This window comes from Sitophilus oryzae, unplaced genomic scaffold, assembly GCF_002938485.1.
Source record: "Sitophilus oryzae breed Bouriz unplaced genomic scaffold, Soryzae_2.0 scaffold_1436_pilon_pilon, whole genome shotgun sequence".
In the NCBI taxonomy this organism is placed as follows: domain Eukaryota; kingdom Metazoa; phylum Arthropoda; class Insecta; order Coleoptera; family Curculionidae; genus Sitophilus; species Sitophilus oryzae.
Window position 1 is genome coordinate 2,106,348 of NW_022146100.1, and position 23,952 is coordinate 2,130,299.

A 23,952-nucleotide genomic window follows, 5' to 3' on the forward strand; every position below is an offset into this window, starting at 1 on the left:
AATAGGGGTGAGCTACTTTTGAGACGCACCCGGTATATCAGTGTATTCAGCCGGCTCCACTATCGCTGTATTAAATATACAAAATTAAAACATTAACATAAAATAAAAATTGTGCATTATACAGTTTTACGACGGGTCAATTGAAATCAAGTATTTTTTATCAAAAGAAACAGCGACCCGAAGAAAATTATTTCAATTCTCATTCGGATTTTGCAAGAAGCGAAAGGCTTGCGCACTGAACCAGCCCCAGCTTCGCAAAGGGTCCTCGGCCATCAGAACATTCTTCGAATTATTATTTTCGCTCGGTGTCTGCACAGATGCGCACGTGTGCGCCACTGTTGCCGCGTCATCGTCAGTCCGAAAAACGTTTCGAGTAATTCGGTGCGCCCCTCGCTAATCAAGCAGATTCGGTGGGAAATTGGCACGTGTTCGAGTGTTTGCCCGACGGTTTGAGAGTGATATGAGATAATTATTATGGTTGTAAATTACGCGAAGTTTTACGTTGCGGGTTTGTTGATAATGATTGCAGGTTAGTCAAGCATTATGAATTATAATTCTATATTATCTTTTATGCTTTAGAAACCTTTTAGTTTTAGCTTAAGATATTAATTTCGCATGAATAAATTCACTTAATGCTTATAAAATTAAATTAGTATTTTATTGGACTGATTATTGTATTCATCGTCAGGGTTATAATGATTTAATAAAATGAAAATGAACTTTAATAGTTTAGTAGTTTTGGTGTTGACTTTCAATGTCCTAAAAATTGTAACACAATACTACAAATTAATAATAAATAAATAATGATTTATTTATTGTAAAAAGTAATATTACAATATTATACAATTGGTAGGGGATTTTGACGCATTCTCGCTCCACCATGAAATAAAAGTTATAGGTAATAGTTTTTAGGTAAATAGTTTATCTTGGATAGGAACTATCGAAAACAGGAAATTGCCATCCTATCCGATAGTCAAGCAGCACTTAACGCGATCAACTCAGTAACCATCAATTCGAAGTTGGTCAAAGAATGCCTAGAGAAGCTCAACAAATTAGGCAAAGAAAATAAAGTCCTCCTACTCTGGGTGCCTGCTCACCAAGGGATAGAAGGCAATGAAAAAGCAAATGATCTAGCTAGGAAAGGAGCGAACACTCCACTGACTGGACCAGAACCGTTCTGTTTTCCAAACGGGAACCAACTGAAAGCGGAACTGAAGAATCTGGAAGACTCCGTCCGTAACTTGGAATGGGTGTCCTCCAACGGTCTAAGACACTCGAAAAAGTTCCTTAGAACTTATGACCGAGAAAAATCAAAGGTTTTCCTTGATTTAAGTAAAAACAATCTTCGGATTGTCACGGGGTTTCTAACAGGACACTGTCTCCTCAACGAACACCTCAGTAGGCTGAAACTGAGAAACAACGGCGAATGCAGATTTTGTGGGGAAAATGGGGAAACACCAGAACACCTTATCACTGAGTGCGCCAAGACGACGACCATTCGTGCCATGAACCTTGGCACGTCTGATGTCGAGGATGGAGAGCTGGCCTCTGTGGAGCCGTTTCAGATACTGGCTTTTCTTAAAGCCCTGAGACTGTATGATGAGTTATAACTCGTTATAACTCAAGAAAGGGGAACACACAATAGATCTATAAGGTCGCGGTGATTAACTCCCCTTCTAAACATTCTACATTCTACATAGGTAATAGTTCTGTACTAACATTTTTTAAACAATTATACACTAAACCTAAAACTAACTTACAAAAAAAGAGCGTAAAAAATTCAAAAGGAAGGAAAACAATACTTAAAATATGCAAACATTTTTTTACAAAAATAATAAAGAGAAACAAACGATTTTTTACCTCAAATTTAAATCTTATTTAAAACGGTGAATCTCAAGGTGAATCTAGTATATCGGGTATGTGGTTTAGAATAAAAGCGCTTTATAAGAAAAACAGTTTTTCATTTTTTTACAATTTTCACTTATAATATCACAAGAGCTTAAATTATTTTCGGAAATTTTTTTGAGGGCACGAATATTTTGAAAATTATCCCGAGTCGAAGACGAGGGATAATTTTCCTAAAGTATTCGTGCCCGAAAGAAAATTTCCAGGAATAATTTAAGCTTGCGTGGTATTCGGTAAGAAAATTTCACACCTAAATTTGAAAAAAAATATTAATCCAACATGACATTTTAAAATAATTTCAATTTGTTAAGTTGGCCAAGGTATTGATGTTTTTGACATATTATGTGTTTTGTCATTTTTGTTTGTTATTCTGTCATTAAGCTATTACTAGTTTTAAAACGTCTGTACGTAGAGTAAGAAGTGTATAGCGAAATGTCGCGATTTGGAAAAGTAAACCAACAAGTCATTAAAGAAGAAATTGAAAATATAAAACCAGATAACACCCGAAAATCAAAATCAAGTGTATATCCATCATATTTCGTTAAATAGAAAAATACCAGCTTTAGTTAAATAAAGGCGGCAGAACTATATTTTTTAGAACATGGCAATTTCGAAGAAATTCATATGTAGGTATATCTAACATATTTCCTTAAATAAAAAATATTTCCAACCTTAGTTACATCAAATGCTAAAACTCAAATGGGTAATATTTCAATATATAGACATTGTAGTTCATTCACATTATGATTGTAGATCTTATGTTTACCTTTTCAACTGTCAAAAAATTTCCACTAAAGTTTCGTGGCGCCTCGAAAAAATTTCCGGAAATTTTTTCAGTTGCCATGGTAACTAGTCAACATTAAAGCATGTTATTGGTTGAAAAGTAGAGGTGTGAAATTTTCATTTAAATTTTAAACTGGAATGTCGCGGTATTATAAAAGTACTAGCGTGTACCCGCGACTTCGTTCTCGTCGAATTAATCATTTGTAATGGTGATGATAAAGTAAAGCAAGAATTTCCATTAATATACAAACTGGATAAAATTTTCTCACATTTATGTCAGCATGAGAAAAAACAATATGGCGATATTATTATATAACTTGGTAATATTTGAGGGGTAGTTTCATCTCGTTGGAATTTGACTTTCGAAAAATCCATTTGCCAAAAATAAGCTTTTTACGAAAAGCAGTTTAAGCAGAATCGTGGTTAAGAAATTACCCAACTTTTTGGAACACCCTGTTGATTTTTTAAAAAAATTCAAAATATGTAAAAAAACCAAATAAATTATGCTTGTCCAAGCGTTTTCCCGAAAGACTAACCGTTTTAAATAACAAATATTGTAATATTTGAGGGGCGTTTTCACCCTCTTGGAATTTGAGATTCGAGAAACCCCTCCTTATCGAACCTCCACACCCCACAGTCAATCCGTTTGCCAAAAATCAGCTTTAAACGTCAAGCAGTTTAAGCAGAATCGTGATTACTCAATGGTCATATTTTATGAAACACCCTGTATCCCTAATATGGAATGCCGCCATTTCACGGAAACAAATACGCCTAATTGCAAATGACAGAGATTTTTTAATCTCTTTCGTTAAATACTAATATGTTACTTCATAAATTATTTGGAAAAAATCGAAATGAAAATGAAACTTCTACACCCTGTATCTCCAAAACTAAGTATTTTAGGACATACATTTATATGAACTTTTTTAATAATTTTTATCTGCAGAATATGCTGCCGAAGTTTTCGGAACACAGTTCGGACAATCCTGTATACTAATTGATATTATGTAATAACGATAAAGCGATGAATTTTTACACACAAAGCCGTAAACCTTGCTGGACTGTTTTCAATATGCCACCCTGTATACTTACTGCCATAAAAGCTTAATAATTTAATCAAAATATAATGATGTACTAGGTATCTGATAAAAACTCTAAATAAAATACAATTGTGGAAATATTTACTCCAGAATTAGACAATTAATTTTATAGCTTTGTTTTGTTAGTGGCAAACGACTGTAGGAAAAGAAATAAAGAGCCAACATTATGAACTTCCATAATTAACTCATAATTTAATATTTTATGATACACCGTATTATAATGCCCTACTTTAACGGCTAGAGAGAAATTGCGAATTTTCTAGTTGTATTTGATTATAACGCTGAAATCGCATTAATATTAAATTGCTATGGCTACAACTAAATCAGATTGGTTCAAATGTTATTAGCTACTAATTTAATACACAATTAATAAAGATTATTAAACATTTTAACAGTACCTATTTTAATAATTAGTATTAACGTTGTTTTATCTTATTCAGAGTATTACAAAGTTATAATTAAAGTATGTTGTAATTCCTTTTCAGGTTAAATAACAATTTATGTTTTATAAAATTTTATTATAAAAAATTGTTGAGCCTATTAAGCTTTTATTTTTATTATAATTGTACATGCTTTATTAGTTTCGTTTTTATTACTGTTAAATTAATTTTCTTGGGATATTAGGTTGCGAAAACGCTGAATTATGTTTTTATTTTGTTTAAAAATCTTCATTTAGTCTATGGACAAACGTTTGACCAACTAAACAGCCTTCATCAGTGTTATATTTTTACACACAACAAAGTATAACATTCATTCATTATTTACAAAAATGTATGTTAAAAAGTTAAATAAATGTTTTAAAATAATTCCAACACAAAAATATAACGTGGCTTGATACAGTTTGTTTATACTTATATTTTTTTTATATTGTTACATGCTGTTGAAATGTAGTTTTTATAATACTGTACGCAATATTCATAACTATCGATCTCTAATAAGAATGTCGTTCTCTAATAAGATATTACATATTACGTCAAAACTCTATTTTAATTTTAAAATAAAGTAAAAAATAGTTTTTAATTTTGTTAAGCTCATTATTTTCTTATTTCAAAAATGCAATGTCACAAGGAGATGTATGTATAGGAAATTTTGAATTCTAACCACATTATTTCAATAGACGCAAACCCTCGGAAAAATAAACTTTGGATAGAGATTGGCTTGTACTGACAAGAGCAGCCCCTTAAAATCGTATAAAAACAATTTATTACACTCAAAACAGACATTTTATGTGTTCATTATTGGAGGTTTGAGTAGAGATGTAATAATGTATGCAAGTACCAAAGCCCATAAGGTGTAATTGTAGAATATTGTTCTCACTATTTCTGATTAGACTCTAGAGTTATTTATTATATGAATACTGAAATAGGTAAATTAATCATAATACCACAGCTAGTACCGTATGATCGAAAAAAAATGGCGTCCAGTTGGCTGGGAAATGAAGATTGCTGTCATTTTAAATGTAAATTTATATGGGAAATGTCATCGATCGTCATTTCCCAGCCAACTGGACGCCGTTTTTTCTCGATCATACGGTATTTCGGCACTTTATAATACAGGATATTTTGTTTACACCTTTTCTGAAATTTTGACCCTTTTTCCAGCAATTTTTACTTCTTAATTTTATTTTCTCATATGAATAATTATAAATATAGGTCAATTAGGAAGTGGCAATATTGCATCCCTTTTAGCACTATAACCCTGGTAATATTAGATATTAAGAAATTATACCGTGTAACAGTCAAATTTCCTCGCAACGACCTCTGCGTAACTAATAATAACTATTATTTTTGCATCATGTTTACTATAATTTTATTGTTAAATATTATTTTATTTGGTGTTTTACGATTATGCAACTCGATATACACCGCGATATTATACAGCTACAGCTCCACAATATTGTCACTGGACCGGGCACACCAGCAGTAGTAGGCTTTTTGTCCATCTCTCTTTATCTTTGATCACCACCTGTCCGTCACTTGGCACTGTCAGATCAAATCAGATGTTCTTTGATTTATTTATCCTTTGTTTTTGTTATTGAAATTTTATAATTATCAGGTAAAATTTCGTAGTTAAATTGGTTATTTTTCATCTGGATCGCAGTGTGCAATTCGTTCGTTTAATTGTGGAATTTCTGAGTTAAGTTCGTTCATTGACCGGATATGGAAATATGGCTGCGAAAATATTCTAGAACATCGTTTTTTATTTATGCCTTTTTGTGAGTTGGACTCATGGTCAAGATATATAGTTCTCTATCTATATCCTGGAGGGAGATTTCCGGTTGAAATCTGATTTTGTGAAGGAAATCGAATGCTTGTATCACTTCTTGTGTATTTCCCGACCGAAGAACATCGTGTGAAGAACTGGCTTTTGAAGCAATCCCTGTTGGTAATTAGCAGGTCTTCCTAGAGAAGGACTAAGTCTTCCGAAACACATTTGGTCAGAGACGTGGTTGGATTTTGTTGAATTTGTATGGACCACCGACCAAATTTCCGTCAAGGGATTAAATAGCCGAATTTTCACCCATTGTTCCGATTGCACGTGCCCAAGAAGTCCCCGAGAGTTCCAAGGTATGCTATATTTCTTCTGCCTATTCTAAGTCAATGCTCAACTGATTTTTATTCGTATTGTTGACTGGTTTTCGACTTTTCCACGCCCACGTGGTGTAGAAAGATTAGTTGAGTGTTATCTTTCTTAAATCTTATTTGGTTGTTCGTAATTGTAGAGCAAGAAGACCGATCCAGACCGTAGCACAGAACAGTCCAGAATTCCAGCCGTTCCTGTTGTCCGTGTAGAGGTACCCGTTGGACATCATAAACCCTCGTTGAGGTAAAGTTCAGATTTGATTAGTCCTTCTTTATTACCTTTATTAACTCCTACACGTTGTGCTAGTCCTTGTTCTATAATTGAGGCTCTTTTCCAAGACAACCAATATTATTTAGGGTTTTTATGTTCACCATTTGAAATATCAACAACTGCCTTACATCTGTACCTCTGCTGACAATTGTGGGCTCCAGTGACAGTACACCGAGCTGCTGTACCCTGCTGTAGCCACTCCATAGCTATACACCGTAGCTCAGCCCGAGGAACTTCCGAGTAATTTCAAGACTGTAGAGTAAGATCGTTTAGATATTAGTATAATTTTAGATCTGATTTATGGGTATAAACCACCCTGATTGTATCTAGTATTAAGCTAGATAAGGGGGTTTGACGTCATAGGTGTAGTTATTTCATTTGATTTAAATTTTATTTTCTTTTCCAACCTTTCGATTTAAATTTCTTAAAATTTTATATCTCATTCATTTTTTTATATATATTAACTTTTCCATATTTTAATAAATTGCTTGAATATTTTTAGTATTATTATTTATAGTCTAGTTTTATAGTTAAGTTAGAGTCACTTAAGTTTAACGAATTATAGTAATATTTGAAGTTCATGGTAGTTGCACTCAAGAGTTCGAGGTTAGTGTTGAAATCTACTTAATAGTAACATCTTTTATGCCGAGTTCATAGAGACATAATCTCGTGGCGCCCTTTTATTAATATCTTTGAACCCCGACCACCCGGCTGTTAAAATTAAAAGCTAGTGGCACTCATTACCGATTAAGTAAACTTGTGTTTATTGAACTTCAAATTAGAAAAGGACGCGGCAACTGTGGGAAAATTTGCGGTGACCAGGCAGTTCTAAAAAGTTTTCGAAAAATAGACGATTTTCAACATCATTTTTTTGTGAAAAAAACCTCACAGACGTGTTCCTGTGTAAAATATTTGCACTTATTTAACACTCACCCTGTATAAACTGATTGTGTTTTTAATTCTTTTAAAAGAACTTTGTTCCAATAAGCTTTTCTTGATAATGATTTTGGTTAGCAAAAGTGGATCCAAAATAATTTAAAACGATAACAGTTAATTACGTAATTTTCATTCAAAGATAATTTATGTTTTGCAGTATAAAGTATGTCAAGCATATTATAATTTCTCCATGTTACTGCAAGCGAAATAATAAAACACTGTACCGCTAATTAACAATATTTCCTATTAGTTGGTTTAGCAACTAATTAATTGTCCTCTACGTTATACAGGTCATATTAGAAATTATTTAAAGTACAAAACGATAGGGCAATTTTGACAGTCAGTTGAACTAGAATTTTCATATATTATTAACACTTTAATTAAGTATATTCAATTTTATAACAAACCGGCCATTTAATAAAATATCAGAATACCATCACTGCTGTCATACATACCTATATAATAATGCAAGTTTATAGAAATTTAATATTATAAAATATTATAGTGATTACGTTATATTGGCTTATAGCAATATGTATTTTAATTATTTTATTTTGAGTGTAATCTATGAGTTAATATTTAATTTTTCATTGTTATTTATTAGGTACGAAAAACAATTTAAATTTTACTTGTTAAGCCGTTATATTAAAATATATAGTACGGTGTAAAATAATTGGATTATATTAATTTTATTTCGAATGAAAAATATGTTACTATTTTATTTGGGTTTAACAATATTTCGTTATTATAAATATTGACCTCGTTAGAAAGAAAAACATTAATTTATATCAATAATGATATATTTGTATAACTTATCAATATGACTTTATATTTTTGGAATTCTTGTTTTATTCTAATTATAAAAAAAACAACTTTAAATGCCGGAATTTAATTGTGTCGGGAATTCTTAGATACAGGGTCGGGCAATAGTGCGTCGGGTATATGTAGCTCCTAGAATAAAAAAAACTTGGGAATTTTGTTTAAATACAAACCTAAAGTATGTACTAGGATATATTTCAGGAAATATATAGTCTATATATAGAAATATATAAATATGTATAGTCGATGTTCCGAACTTAAATGTCGATTAGGGTTCTAAACTAGTTTTAGTTTAGTTTCTTCAATTTTGTCATAAAACAGTGGCGTATCATTAATTCGTTTAACATAATAATAATTAATTTATGAATAATTAATTGTCGTGCTGGACAGCATTCATTGCGAACTTACCACCAGGTTCAGCATTGGTCTGGTTGTACCAAAGATTCCGAAGAATGGGGTTGGAAGAAAACAAAAACAGGCATTACTCCAGACGTTGACAGATCCAGCTCCAAAATCCCTATTGTCATTTTTATCCTATAAATGCAAAATCAACAACTGTGGTAAAGCCTGCGGATGCAGAAAAGCAGGATTAAAATGTTCAATGATTTCTGCATACTGCAATGGGAAACCCTGTGACAACGTCACTGAACTGTCACGAATCCGATGAAGAGGAGTTGGACTTGCCTGTAGTTATCCCTCTGGCGGCTGAAGATGAAGAGTTGGACGAATTGAGAGACAACCCTGACAACGGTGTAGAAACAAGTACACATTTTCAATAATTAAAATTAATTATTCATAAATTAATGAGCGAATTAATGATACGCCACTGTTTTATTACAAAATTGTAGCAAGTAAACTAAAACTAGTTTTAGTGAACCCTAATCGACATTTGATTTCGGAAAATCGACTATACATTATATATCATATTTTACGCAAAATTGTAAAATTTTCAGGAATTTTGTACCTAAATTTTTGACTCTAGCGTAAATTTTCATAGAACCAACCTATTTTATAAGAAATTTTATTCTCTTTAATTTTGCTTTCCTCAAATTTTTGCGAAAAACGCATAGTTTTCGAGATATTTACAAAATACCGATTTTAGTTAGAGACCCCAAAACCTATAAACCTGCAAAGTTGCAAAACTTCCGGACTTTTTTCCAAGCAAAAATCCCCAATGACTGAACTAGAAATATAACCAAAGTTTCGATTAATTACAAATAAGAGAAATAACAATAAAATTTTATGAGAGTACAAAATACCTACAGTATTGATATTTTTTATATCCATTCACAAATTCATAATTTAATAATACATGATGCGCAACAATTTAATACTCCATATTCTTGACACGATAAAAAACTAAACTAAAACTGAAAAGTATTTTTATTAATGTTATCTATTACATTTCTTTGCCGTGGTAAAGTTTTAACTTAAAAAAAAGTTCAAAAGAAGCAAGGAGGGTATTTTTTAGCAGAAATGTTTTCGAGATACAATAAAATACCAAAATGAAACCACGCTCGAGAAGTATTTCAAAATTTTTATCTTATTACACGTTCCGCCTTATTTTTATTATTTGCAATGTAATTTTTGAGAGGGAGAGACTTCCAGGGAAACCCCAACGTTATTCGTCAAGATAATATTTCGATTTAATAGCACAATTCTTCCATTTCTTTTTGAGTCCCTTCTTGTTTTCAGTTTATTACTCATCACATTGCAGATATATTGCCTTTATGTATTTTATATTGGGCTTATTTGGAAGTAGCACAGATATGAATACTAATGTTATAATGAATTTCTTTTGTTTCCATACTGTTTTGTAGTCACGTGTATGTTTTTATAATCGTCTATATTATTTTATTTGGTTGACTTTATAAAAAAAGTATGTATAAAGCAGAGAGTACCAAAAATAAAGAGTACCAAAACTGACTTTCCGTAAGAGACGGGTGCAGCTCCGTAACACGGGTAACAATTTCAATAATTACAGACACCAAATTACGTACATACACGTATAGGTTTTTGTTATTTTTCGTTGGTGTCATTACAACGAAGATATTTTATTAAAGGTACTACTGGGACAATTGTAAAGTACTCTTGACACTGTACTATTTTTATGTTAGTACTGGATAGTATGAACTGTTTTACGCAAATCAAGTTAGACGACTTTGTAACACTCAGATAAGTTGGCATTTTTATTATTTTTCATCACATTTTTGAGAGGGAGAAACTCCAGGGAAAACCCCAACGTTATTCCTCAAGAGAATATTTCTATTAAATGGCACAATTTTTCCGCTATTTTTGGGATTCCCCTCCTGTTTTCAGTTCAACAATCGCAGATATATTGCTTTTCTCTATTTTTTATTGTGCTTGTTTTGAAGTAGCACAGATATGAATACTGATGTTATACTTAACTTCTTTTGTTTCCATACTGTTGTGAAGTCACGTTTATACGGATTTTTTTGCATGGTGTAGTGAGATCACATGTGATATGCGCAAACTAAACGAATTTGGAGCCGCTGTCGATCATACCTTGTTTTCTTTGTATCATGGGTCATTTTCACATAGAAACTTTTGCTTCTGACCTTTTCATTGTACCATTACTTAGTACCTTACGAGAAAATAAACAAGCTACATAAAAAGCAGAAGTTGAGAGTGAGAAAAATGGGCTACGGAAATGGGAAGAGGCACATAAAGGTAGATAACATGATACTTTCAAAATATCAAAAGGTTGTAACGTAAACATTACATATTTGTTTGCAAATAAAACATTTTAAAGCGATTTTTCTCTAGAATTAAAAAAAATAAATGTCGCTTTACGACGTTAGTTTCATAAATAAGATATATTAATTATACCAGACTGTAACAGTGCGATAAGGAAAAGAAATACATTAGATTTAAGTGTGTGTAAAAGTAAATCTAGCGTAAATAACACCGACATAAAGCATCCTGGATCCTCGGTAAAATGTATTTGTACTGTAAACTGGGTTAACCTAGCAGTAAATCCGCCAGATCTAAATTTAAAATTCTACTCCAGCTCTAAACAACCACAACCACCGAGTATACAAAAGAATAAAGAATATTTGTTTTCTATCAAAAACTTTTTCCATATAAATTCCGTACGATGGTAAACAATGGTTTTCAATAAAAATGGTAATATCACATCGAAAAGTATAATATTCATATTTATTATTTATTTTTTAAAAATATTGAACGTATTTTTCAAGTTATATTTTTTTTCTGTTTTCAGTTTTATTACAATTACAATTTATATTTCAAATAAAATATTAAATAAGTTATACATTAAATCTTGTGTTTATTAATTTGTCGTCATTTGACTATATTGTTTGAAGTTTTAGTAAACAGATAAGAAAATAAACAAAATACGAGAAGCGGAAAAAGGGGCCAAAATACCCTACATATATGCTTATTCTCTGCATTAAGTTCATCCATAGACTTAAAATAAAATATAGACTGAGCATCTCATTCATAAGTAGCTGGAACATGCGGTCAGACACTGTCTTGTTATTGTTGTGTTATTGTTTTAGGTTGATCTGTAGGTTGTCTCTGTCGTAACGGTCGTTCCCTGACGACTCTGCCGAGAAACACAACACTGTGTTTCGTTTCTCAAGTACACCTGAACTCTCCGTATCATAGCCGGGTAATTTTTTTATTTTAATGAAGCTATAATTAAATTAAAAATATATCGTATTTAAACTTTTTTATATTTTATTAAGATTTAGGACAGGTTTTTTAAATAAAAGTTTAGAAAAAACGTCTTAGAGTCCAAAAAGGATAAAAATACACGTTAATTTTTAATAAAATACACGTTATAGAAGAAATTCTATAATCGAAATTACGTAATTTTTGAAATTAATAATAAATTATTAATTTTAGTCAAACATTTACAACCCCTAATATTAATCAAAACAGGATCTATTCCACAGATATAATAGAATCGGCGACAGGGAGAGAAAAAAAATATGATTGTTGTAATTTTTTTTCTGGTTAAGTAATGTCTTATGTAAATTAGACAAAACATAAATCTGTTCCATTAAAGCAAGGAAGGTGATAGGAAGTGGATAAAATGAAAACTACATTGATTTAACTCGGTACTGTCTTTATTATACCGGGTGCGTCCCAAAAGTGGCTCATCCCCATAATTTTTTTATATTTTCAAATGAAAAAACATGATTACAGTTGAGGGTTGGAACCTTTGGTGTTACACAGCAAAATAAAAACACTAAATCACCACAATACACCAAAACACTTTTACTTTTACACTGGACGCGCGTTTCGCTAACCATGTTAGCATCATCAGCAGATGATTATAAACTCCAGTTTTTAATCAGAGTTTATAATCATCTGCTGATGATGCTAACATGGTTAGCGAAACGCGCGTCCAGTGTAAAAGTAAAAGTGTTTTGGTGTATTGTGGTGATTTAGTGTTTTTATTTTGCTAAAAAAACAAGATTTAGTATGTTAGTACATGACATAAATTAGGATTGATTGACGCATTCAATTGTTTTTGGTCACTTCCTGTTTCTCCGGAAATGACTATAACTTTTCATTTTTAAACAGCACCCTCGGTATATTTCTACTTTATTCGATAGAAAATGATACTCTGAATAGAATGTGAACATATCATATGTCAACTTTTGACATTTTCGCATATGGTTTAATTGTAATTGTAACACGCGGTTCATAACGACAATTTGACTCGAAATACCAAATGTGTGATATCAATATATTCATAAAAAATGCTTTTTCCAAATATGCTAATGAGTCACCCTTGTTCCATTTGAAAAAATTGACATATGTATGATTAAAAATACGATTTGTACATCTTTTAACCGGCCTAGACAAGACACGAAACCCATTAGACGATCAAAACTATTTTTCCAAGGCTTCTTGATTAAAACTTAGTGTTTTTAACAACACCATGGCACCCTGGATTGAAATTTAAAATAGGATTTTTTTTAAGCGACAGTGTCAAACGTTGACATATGATATGTCATTCTATTCAGAGTATCATTTTTTATCGAATAAAGTAGCAATCTACCAAGGGTGCCTTTAAAAATCAAAAGATGTAATCATTTCGGTGAAACAGGAAGAGACCAAAAACAATTGAATACGTCAATAAATCCTAATTTATGTCATATACCTACTAACATACAAATCTGTTTTTTTTTATCTGAAAAAATAAAAAAGTTATAGGGGTGAGCCACTTTTGAGACGACCCGGTATATTAAAAAATATTGTTTCATAATGTAATATCATTTTAAAATTCTTGTATGTTATTTTAGATTCTGAAGATAATTTTAGTATAAACCAGAATATATTTTTAATAAAAACATTATTAATAATTAACAGGGTTATAATTATGATTTTGATACAATGTAAGTAAGTAAATAATGTAATGTAAGAGAAAAAATTCAGATTTTACATTTTACTAAAATATTATCTAAATAAGCGCCTTTCTACAACAACGCCACTGACTCCCATTGGGTAAATTGAGAGTTGCCTACCGGTCAAAAGTCGTTTCAAGACTTAAATGGATTATTTAAGTCAAATTTCTTGCAAATTTGGCACTGGCGAACCATATTTTGTAGTTTTTGAGCAGAAAAAGTCAATAAAATAAACACTTAAGCACTACAAGCTAAGAAAATGCGTTAATACAGCCGGGGAGATAGCGGCAACAAAGCTTTACCGCACACGTGCGACACGTACTACATGCGTACTACAAGGTAATAAATGAATGAATAGACTCCCTCGCCTCTAATCGGTGTTGTCATATTGTAAAGAACTTATCCTCTTTAAACAGTATCCGACTTATAATTTAGTAGTATAAGGACTATTTAATACATCTTTGGAATATTAAAACCTACTTTATTAAACTGTAGTATTAATATCTCAATATATGTGTATAACAAGAAAAAAAATATTGATAATATTAAAGACGTGACAACATAGGCTGGATGAGGAAGGCTCGGTCGACTGTACCCAGAAGTAAACATGTGTACAAAAAATATTGTCTGTCCGCGTTGAGATGTAAATAGTGCAGTCTATATTTTATTTTAAGTCTATGAGTTCATCAGACCGAAGGGAACAGCCATTCATTGCCTGGAAATTTATATGGTGAAATTTTGATAAAATAATTTAGTACTCACTAAAAACACGGTATGTCGCTAGTGGTAGGAAAAATAATTTTTAGAGGTTACTAGTTTATTTGGTTGCCTGTGATATGCATATACAGGGTGGTATATAGTAGCTCTCCCTCTGGAATTGTTGACCGATATTGTTTAGAAAAGCATTCGGTTCAATAGACCTGTAGAGAAAATACTAATTTTACTTTTAAATCGAATGGAATTATTCACCCTCGAAATAAATCGTTGCAAAAAAGATCGGGTTGATTTATATTTCGACTTCCCTATTTTTTTTTTCAATTCTTTTTCTTTTCTACCGCCCAATAGAAATTAGGCAATTCAGGCAGGTGCGCAGCTATAAAAAATATTTTATAAAACGAGTTTTTATCTCGTAAAAGACGAGAAGTTTTATGTTTAGAGAAATAGAATATATTAAATAAAAGAATATAGCACCAATTTTTTAGGCGAAATATTGTTTAATTTCAAATGGTTGAGTTTCATAAAAATGGAGATTTTTGTACAAATGTAATTTGATTTTCAAGTAAGTTTATGATTATAAATATTAAAAACTAGGTTATACGTGCCCATTAGGGTGGAACGAAAAAATTTTTTTTTCCAAAATATTTTCACACAAGCCTCAAAATGTTTAGATAAGTATTTTTTTTTCTCAAAAGCTGAGCGTCCTGCCTTTGTATCTTCAGGTTCCTCACGGGTCTTAAAAGCTGAGACATCTTGAAAAATAATTGTTTTTTTGCCCGTCAACATATTTGATAATTATTGATCTATTACCTTTAACACACGGCTTAACATGACTATAAAATATAACCCAATAATGTTATCCAAACTAAATCACTTAAATTATTGTTTTCTGGTTCCTCAAATATATTTGAAAGTTGTCCACCTGCATGATAAAATCCGTGGCATTTGCCTGTGATAAAGCTGGAGTTTCAGATCACGCTGCTGCTATAATCGCAAATGCTGTTTTAGAGGATATTGGAGTAGTGTTTAAAAGGAGTTCTACACAGATAGTAGATAGAATGAAGATCAGGAGGGAGAGAATGTCTCAACGTAACGTTTGTACGTGTACTAGTGTATTAGGTGAAATGTCGTTATTAGGCGTGTTTTTTGATGGGCGACTGTCGATATCTGTGTTTTCAGTTGATCTAATCCAACGCGAATAAAAGTATTTAAAAATATTTTTTTCTGATTTTTTGGTGATTTCCAGATTTTTTCTTGTATTGTATTTTCTTGTATGTATTCCATAATGTGAATATTGTATTTATTATTATTTATTTTTCCTTATTAAGAACACTTTACCATCATTTTTAAATTTATTTTACATAGGCGTATGTATACTATTCGTTCGGAAATAAATTTATTATTGTTATAACAAAAAGGCCTACCTATCTCTATTAGACAACTAAAAATAAATTATTTATTAACATTTACGCTTAATTTATCTTCAGAACCGTTCCTCAAGGTCTCTGTTTAAGTGTTGATACAAAAACACTATTAAGAAATTAAAGACTTTACATTTATTGGCCAAATAAAGCAAGTGATTTTCTTTAAAAATTGATGATATATAAAAAAATTCTGAATATAACAAATTATATCGTTAATCCTACAGAATATTTCCTTTCAGAAAATTTCTAATTACTGAAGTTATAATTTAAAATCCTGCACTATTCACCCGGCTAATTGCAAACTCGTATATTTTAAAAAAATCGTCTGCAACTCTAATAGCTTCACCAAGTTAATTTATTTTAAAGTAATTAAATTTCCAAATTGCTCCAAAACGCTACCTAACTATTTCATTCTCTATTTTAATTTAAAACATCGCAACGGGGAAAAAAGAAATGGCGAGAGAAGAGGAAAAAATGGCGGCGACTCCCGAAATACAATAAATTTTAGCTCTATTCAGTGGTGGCCCGACTAAATGCTTTGAATAAAAGCGTGGAAAACAAGTTGCGAAAAAAAATCAATTGCGACTCAAATCCGTTGGTAAATTTTCGGATGACGCCAGTTAGCGAATTTCTGTGAAACACAGAACAGATAAAGCGTGTGGTCGATGTTGCGTTAACTCCATGGCGAGCAATTTCGAAAAAAGCCTTTTCAATTTAAAGTATTTAATAAAAACAATGGAAATTGTAAAAAAAATATATATTAAAGGTAAATTTATTTCATAATTAAATTAAATATAATATAGAAATAAAAATCCCATCAAAACATAGAATGTAAAAAATGCCTTAAAGGATGATTCACGGTACACCGTGACGAGCCGGAGCCGTGCGACGGTGAAGGCACGGCCAAACATTGTCAAATGTTATTTATACTTATACATTCATGCTAAGCCGAGCACGGTCCGAGCTTCGCCGGAACGCGTCCGTGCCCCGTCCAAGAAATGTCGGTGTACATTTTTCCTCGCATCCGCTACGTTCCGGCCCCGTTGCGGCAAACATAAATGAGCCGCCGCGGCTAAATACTTCGTTCGTCTACGGGCCTATAGCGACTGTTTTCTAGCAGTGTTGCCGCACCCAACTTTTAGCGCGTACCACATTATAAACTAAAAATGTACCACTTTGATACAATTTTTTAAAGCACAACAAAATACATCTGCAAATGACTTTAACCGGTTTGGTCGTTGTGAATTTCTTCATAAATTTCCTGGAGAAAGACACAAATCGAGACGAAAAACATGAAATAGAAATTCAGAAAACCCAATTATAAGTATGTATAGGTTGAAGAAATGTAAGTAATTCTAATACTACACATGATACTTGGAAAACTTAAATTTTATTAAAAAAAAACGCAAATATAGAAGCATGTTAGAAACAGCAAATTTTTAAGTTTTTTCTTCGGGTTATTTAATATAGGCAACCCTATAGACATTACAACGTTTATAATACGTCGTTAATTTATGCGGATTGTCTCCGAATGGTATCGGTAAGCGCGTTTAATGCAATATCAACGACGATAATTATTAAATATCTATTCATTTTCGGTGCGTGTGGGAAATAATTATTGTACCGAATCATCCTGGATTTGAAAATGTAGTACCACTGTACCAAATAGAATTAAAAGTATCAAATTTGGTACAAATGTACCACTGCGGCAACACTGTTTTCTAGAATACAATCGGCACGGACATGATCCCCGTTGTCCACTCGGTGTTGCATATATTGAAGGCCCGGACGTGGCTCGGTGTCTACTTTACGGAACGTGCCCGGCTCGGGTACGGTCCGGTGTATCGTGAATCGTCCTTAAGTCTCGTAACACAATTCGTAACACATTCTTTCACACATAAAAAGTTGAGAGATCTCATGTCAAACCATGTCAGTTTATTTTATGTACACCAACGAGGCTAAGAACATTAAAATGTTATACAGAGAAGACCAGGCTACTAGTAACATAGCAAGTTGCCGGACGAATTTACGTTTACCCGTTTTGCGTTCGTACTCGAGATTCACTGCCGGCTAGTCGGCTGGTCAGACAGTACGCAGTTGCAGTTGTGCTTGGACGGGTCGATCCTGACACTAGGAATACGACGCGAGGAGTGCCGAGTATTTAATATTTTCATTTTAAGTGTTTACCTTCACATAAGGTAACATTTAAAATAAAAATACTTAAATATTTATTATTTGAGTGTGTTTACAAGCCAAAACTAAAAATAAATAAATTCTCTAAACCCTAAAAAACTAAAATATTATTCTAAATAAAAAAAACTTATAACAAGTGTTCAAAAAGACCACCTTCTTGTGCTCGACAGAAGCCTAGGCGGTCGTAAAATCCCAGTCTGACATTGGCTAACATATTAGGACCAATCATATGCTCCCCTACAAAACCAACCCAAACATTTAGCTTTGGAGGATATTGCGTGCGTACCTCAAAATATCTGTGTAAATTTTCCCGACACCAATATCGTACTTGTGTAGGGTTATGACGACTCAATAAAGGAAAACTTGATTCGTCGGTGAAAAAACGATACGCCGAATAAAGTTTTCATCTAAATTGGCCTTTTCCATTACAGTTTTAGAAAACGCCATACGCCGAAATTGGTCTTCATGGAAAATTTCTTGAGTTTTGCGCGCCTTATACGATCGGTATCCATTCTTATTAAGGACTCTTTTAACCGTGGTAGGTAAAGAATCTGTTATCCCAGCAATTTGATTACTTGATAACGTGGGATTTTAATCTGCGGTAGCACAAATGAACACTTGCTTTAACTCCTGTTCTTCATTAATCAACACATCAGGCTTTTTCTGTTTTTGTTTGGACACGCACCCATGTGTTTCAAAATTATTAATAACTCTTGAGATAGTAGGTAAAGATGGAATTGGTCTGTTTACAAAAGTTTGTGGAAAAATTATTTGTATATCCCGATAAGACCTATTTTGGAAATACCATTTTACAATTTGAATTTACTTCGTAAACATTTATTATTTTACTTAAAAATTAAATTTTACACGAGAACTGTCGCGAGAATCTTGTATTCATTTTGACTATTAAAACACGAATAAATAAAAATTCTGAAACATTCTTATGACATATCTACCTATTTTTATTTTATCGCATTTTTTCGCCTGCTTTTTATCCGGCGGACGGGTATACGCTAATTCGTCCGGTTCTGCCTATGTTACTACTACGGTGGTCCGGTCTGTATAATATGGCCCCTGCTTCAGATTTATATGTATGTTACAATATTAAATTGTTAAATATTACATAAAACACAAAAAATATAAAAGGTATAATTCCATAAAAAAATAAACCATCCTTAAAAATAGCTTTTAAACGATATTTTCCAAATAAATTTGATTTAAAAGATTAGCCCCAAACAGATTTAAAAGAAACGGAAAAAGTATAGGAAATGAGATTGTACGTAACATTCTGAAATCTCCCATTTTCCATACTGGCGTTTGTATATAAAAAAAGAATTAATTTAAACAAAAATTAAGCCGGGGAAGGATATCTGAAATTGAAATCTTAATTTAACGTTTTATCGAAATACTTAAACGATCTTTTAATCTTGACACTCGGCCCTAGAGGCGAAATTAAGTCAATTGTAACTTTTTAACTCGACTTTTATACTTTTTGCTTTATTTGAAAATATAATTTTATTTGGAGTAAAAAAAACTGGCCGTTTTTAACACCAAAAAAAGGAATGTATACGAAAATTATAAATTAGTAGTAAACTTACTACGGAAGAAGTAATTTATTTGTTAGAAGAACATGGCAGCACAGATTAGGTATCCTATAAGTATACAGATCTTGTTCCTAATTCGTGGTACGAAAATTGTTTTTTATGACGATGTGCAAACGAGTCAAATTTCCTGTGCGCAAAAATAAACTCGCGTAAAATAACAATAAACAGCGTAATAGAGAGATATCGCTAAACCGAATAGCGTGCATGGACGTTAATAAGGCCAGGTGTTATTTCCTTTATGTGAGGTGGTATTAACTCTCTTCATTTATAGTTATCGGGTCGGAAAGAATTCTGTTCGCGGCGCGGCCGCTATTTAAACTTAACCTGACTTTGAATTTAAAACTTTGAAATTGTTTTGTTTACTAGGTATTTTAAAACTAAAGGGCTAAAGTGCTTATTTCCAGTGCTTTATTGTTCAATGTCTGCCAGTGGGTTTAGAGCAACAAGCAACAAATAATTCTTAGAAGGGCTAAGTCGTCATCTGCTGTAAACATAAAGCTTGTTTCATGTAGACGCGAATTGCGGAAAGCGATTCGCCAAAAAATATTCGCAAAATTTGGACATATTTCATACAGTCGCGAATTTTTAGGGACATTTCATTTTTGCTCCACTGAAAGTTACCAAAAAAAATCATAACCTGAGATAACTTAATTTGTTTTTTATTCGTGTTTACGACCTTTATTTTATATTTTATAGCATACAATAGCTTACTTCGGGTTTCTCTTATTACCGATTCTGAACCGTCCTAGAACGGTGATGAGTATGCGCAGAAGGAAATATAAAGACATTATTTCATTTGCGCATGCGCTGCAGAGTTCTAGGACGGTTCAGAATCGGTAATAACAAGAACCCGAACAAATCTAATATGAGTTTAAATTTGTTTAATGATTATGAATATTGATTACGATTGTGGGATTGGAACAGAAGGCGTAAAATTGCCATTTACTTTATTTGGGACATGCGAAATATTTAAATTTCGTAAGCAACAAAGGTGCTTATTGCAATTTAATTCAAGAAATGAGGACAAAAGATGACAAAAAATTTAGGAATTTTCACAGATTGTCTGTACAGGAGTTTGATAACTTGGTTGAAAAATTGTCACCATATATATCAAAAACATATCATAAACATATGCACGAGAACCCATTTTACCTGGAGAAACCCTCTCAGTTACTTTGTACTTTGTCAGCGTCGTCAAAATAATCGATAACCGGATGACAACACTATTCTGCGCAAACGCGAACGCAATCGCGCGAATATTCGCAAAAAATTGAAAACACTTTAACTTTCCCGCCCCCCAAATTTTAAATCTTGCGAATCGCCAAAATCTTAAAATTTCAGACAGCGCCGCCATGATTATTAAAATTGGACCAATGAGAGCAGTTTCGCAAAATCGCGATTCGCGTCCATAGACAAACAGAAAAATTAAAAGACTACCAGAAGACATACGACGCGCAGGCAAATGTACCTGTAGCGCATCGACGCAAGTGCCGAAATACGTCCATCTAGCTATCTGTGTTTAGACACTAGTCCGTTAGTCTTAGCATATTCAGACAAGAACACGCTAACCTCCAGCCTTGCATGTTTGATTTGTGGGAGAGTGACCCCCACATTTGTCCCTTTAAATTTTCGTGGGAGTTTTGTGCGGATTTTTAGCAATAGGGGGCGAAAAATAAGGTATAGTTTCAAAATTTTATTGTATGATTGAAGAAATGGCGTAAAATTTTTAGCTTTAAAAACAGAGTTTTCTAATATATCTTATAAAATAACTTAAAAATTAGAAACTGCTATTTGTCGGGCTTCCCTTTGCAAATGCTTCAGTTGAAAGAAAATTTTGACCTCAAATTATTTAATTACTACTAGGGAAGGGATTAAAAAACAAGAGGTAATTTACCAGTTTAATCTCTCTAACATATATAATAAATATTGTATTTTATTAAATATTATTTTTTTGTTAAAATAATCAATGTGGAATTTTTGTACAATCAAAAATACATTTTTCTCCCAAATTGGCGAATTTAATTACAAGCTTCCAACCAGTTTAGAAAATTGACATTAATAACGCCGTTAACCTCATTCTTTTGTTTTTGTTTGTTGTTTGTTCCAAAAGCGGCACGCGGCGTAGTACAAGGCTTGGATCATTTTTAAGAAATTTTTGATTGTTAATTTTATTTTTGTGCAAACTAAACAGTTGTTTTTTATTTTAAAAATAGCAGACAAAGGTAATCTCGTAATGTCCATGCCTAAGTTTTTATTTCAGTGGCTATTCTTAACAGAATTTATAAATCCAGCCCTCCTATTTAATTATTAAAATGAAAGTGTGAAAGAGATATCAAGGGCTATTCTGTTAAAATATCATCCGACCAGTCTAGGCCCTGTTGTGAACCAGAAGGTCTGCTAAGTTGGATGTTGGATATAGAATGGAAGGAATATCATGGCTGAGAACAAGGCATAATTGTATGTCCCTTTGATGTCGGGGGTAGGTTTGTTTTTAATAGGCAGTAAATACCAAAAATTCTACTATGAATCTTCTGTATTCTAGGCCTGTAAAGGTAAAATTCCTGGAGCCATCTCTGAGGTTATCAGTACTCAAGTCGAAAAAGCGAATCAATTGATAGCACGATGAAAATTTATATTTCCGTATCATAAAACTGTAAATATGTATATAACTAGTTATAATGTAGCTATTTAACTGTAAGTACAATGTAGCTAGATATTTAGTAGAATAGTATTATACTTAATACACAGATAAATAATTGGTCATTCTTTCCATTCTTTTCAATTTTAATTTAATCGTTTTCTCCATAAAAAAGGAAAATTAAAATTAAGAGTGTTAACCAAAAATATTGAAATAAATGGAGATAATCCCAGCTTATATAAATAGCGTGTAAGACTTTGAATAAAACTAAAGTAATAATTATAAATGCTGTATTCATATCCTTTATAACATAATAATATAAAATTTCGCCGGCCGGCCCTCCATGTCATATCACCGCACATGCCCATTTAAGCAATTTTTAATTGCCTTAAAAAATAAGTATAATAATAATTTAAATCTCCCGCTCTTTCATAGTTCGTACCTGTAGCCAAGTAGAGGGCGCTAAAAGCGCAATCTCCCAACATTTTACCACGCGATTCACCACTCTCTAAACTACACGGTGCAAAAACTTAAATGGCAGGATTTGGAACAAGAATTGCCAAATCCCGCTGTCAGAGGGCGCCACTATCGATTTAAAAATACATTGGCGGAGTAAGAGGGAAGGAAAAGTTTCTTCCCGCCACCCGTCTCATCGTAATATTTCGTCATTTTTCCCGGCAGCCATCAGTGCCTAACTTTTCTAGCGAGAACACCGCTACGAGGAGTTTAAAAACTTTTTACAATAGTGTTCATTCTCAAAGTAATATCGTTTTCTGATTGTGCCCGGCCTTTTTACTAGAGTATTATTTTAAATTAAGAACTTTTTTATTTTGTGTATCCATCTAGAGTGGATTATTCTTTAATAAAGTAAGTACCTAGAAATTCGTTTATAATAATATAACCTGCTTGTATTGACAGCTAGGTTAGGTTAGGTTAATTGTACCTTTTCTTAAATGGCTATCGATGGAAGATTGATATTCATTAATTGAGTTAGATTTCGGTAACATAATTTTATGATTATATTGTTATCAATTGTCGGTTCCTAAGGTAGCTTGATAGAAGTTGTAATCGTATGGTACACTATTTAAAAAACGGCGTCACCGTTAATGAAATGAATATCGCTGTCATTCTCTCTCTATATGTAAAATTTTATGAGGAATGTCATCGACCGCGTCATTTCCAAGCCAACTTGACTCGTATTAAAAGACTTATAGAATATTTACAAACGATTTATAACTAAGAATTTATTTTGAATTTTAGCGCGTCAACTGCACTGGTATATTTATAACTGCTCCCTGTAGGCCACAGCCGCCGGCTTTTATACCAACAGGTAAAGAACTCTAGAATAGTCCATAGATCGTTAGGTGCGTAGAGAAGGTTTTCGAATGTTCTCGTATGTACTAGTTCATTCCAGTGGGACTCGATTCTTCTCGAACGAATGAATCATTACCGTGTCTATTCTTTAATGCGATGTTAAGGTCATCTGAGGGCGGGACATATAGTTAGGTTAGGTCGAGTTCACACGGGTCCGCAACAATATTGTAGATTTAGAGTAAAATGCCTTTTTTCTAAATACCC

At 32.4% G+C, this 23,952-nt stretch overlaps 1 protein-coding gene across 1 annotated transcript in view; it reads left to right on the top strand.

Moving 5' to 3' along the window:
* Nucleotides 1-307: 307 nt before the first annotated feature.
* Nucleotides 308-23,952, top strand: part of LOC115876433 — a 106,732-nt gene continuing 83,087 nt past the window's right edge. The window contains exon 1 of the mRNA XM_030892205.1: nt 308-529. Coding sequence (XP_030748065.1) covers nt 475-529 — 55 coding nt within the window. The 5' untranslated portion in view covers nt 308-474. The remainder of the gene's footprint in view (nt 530-23,952) is intronic.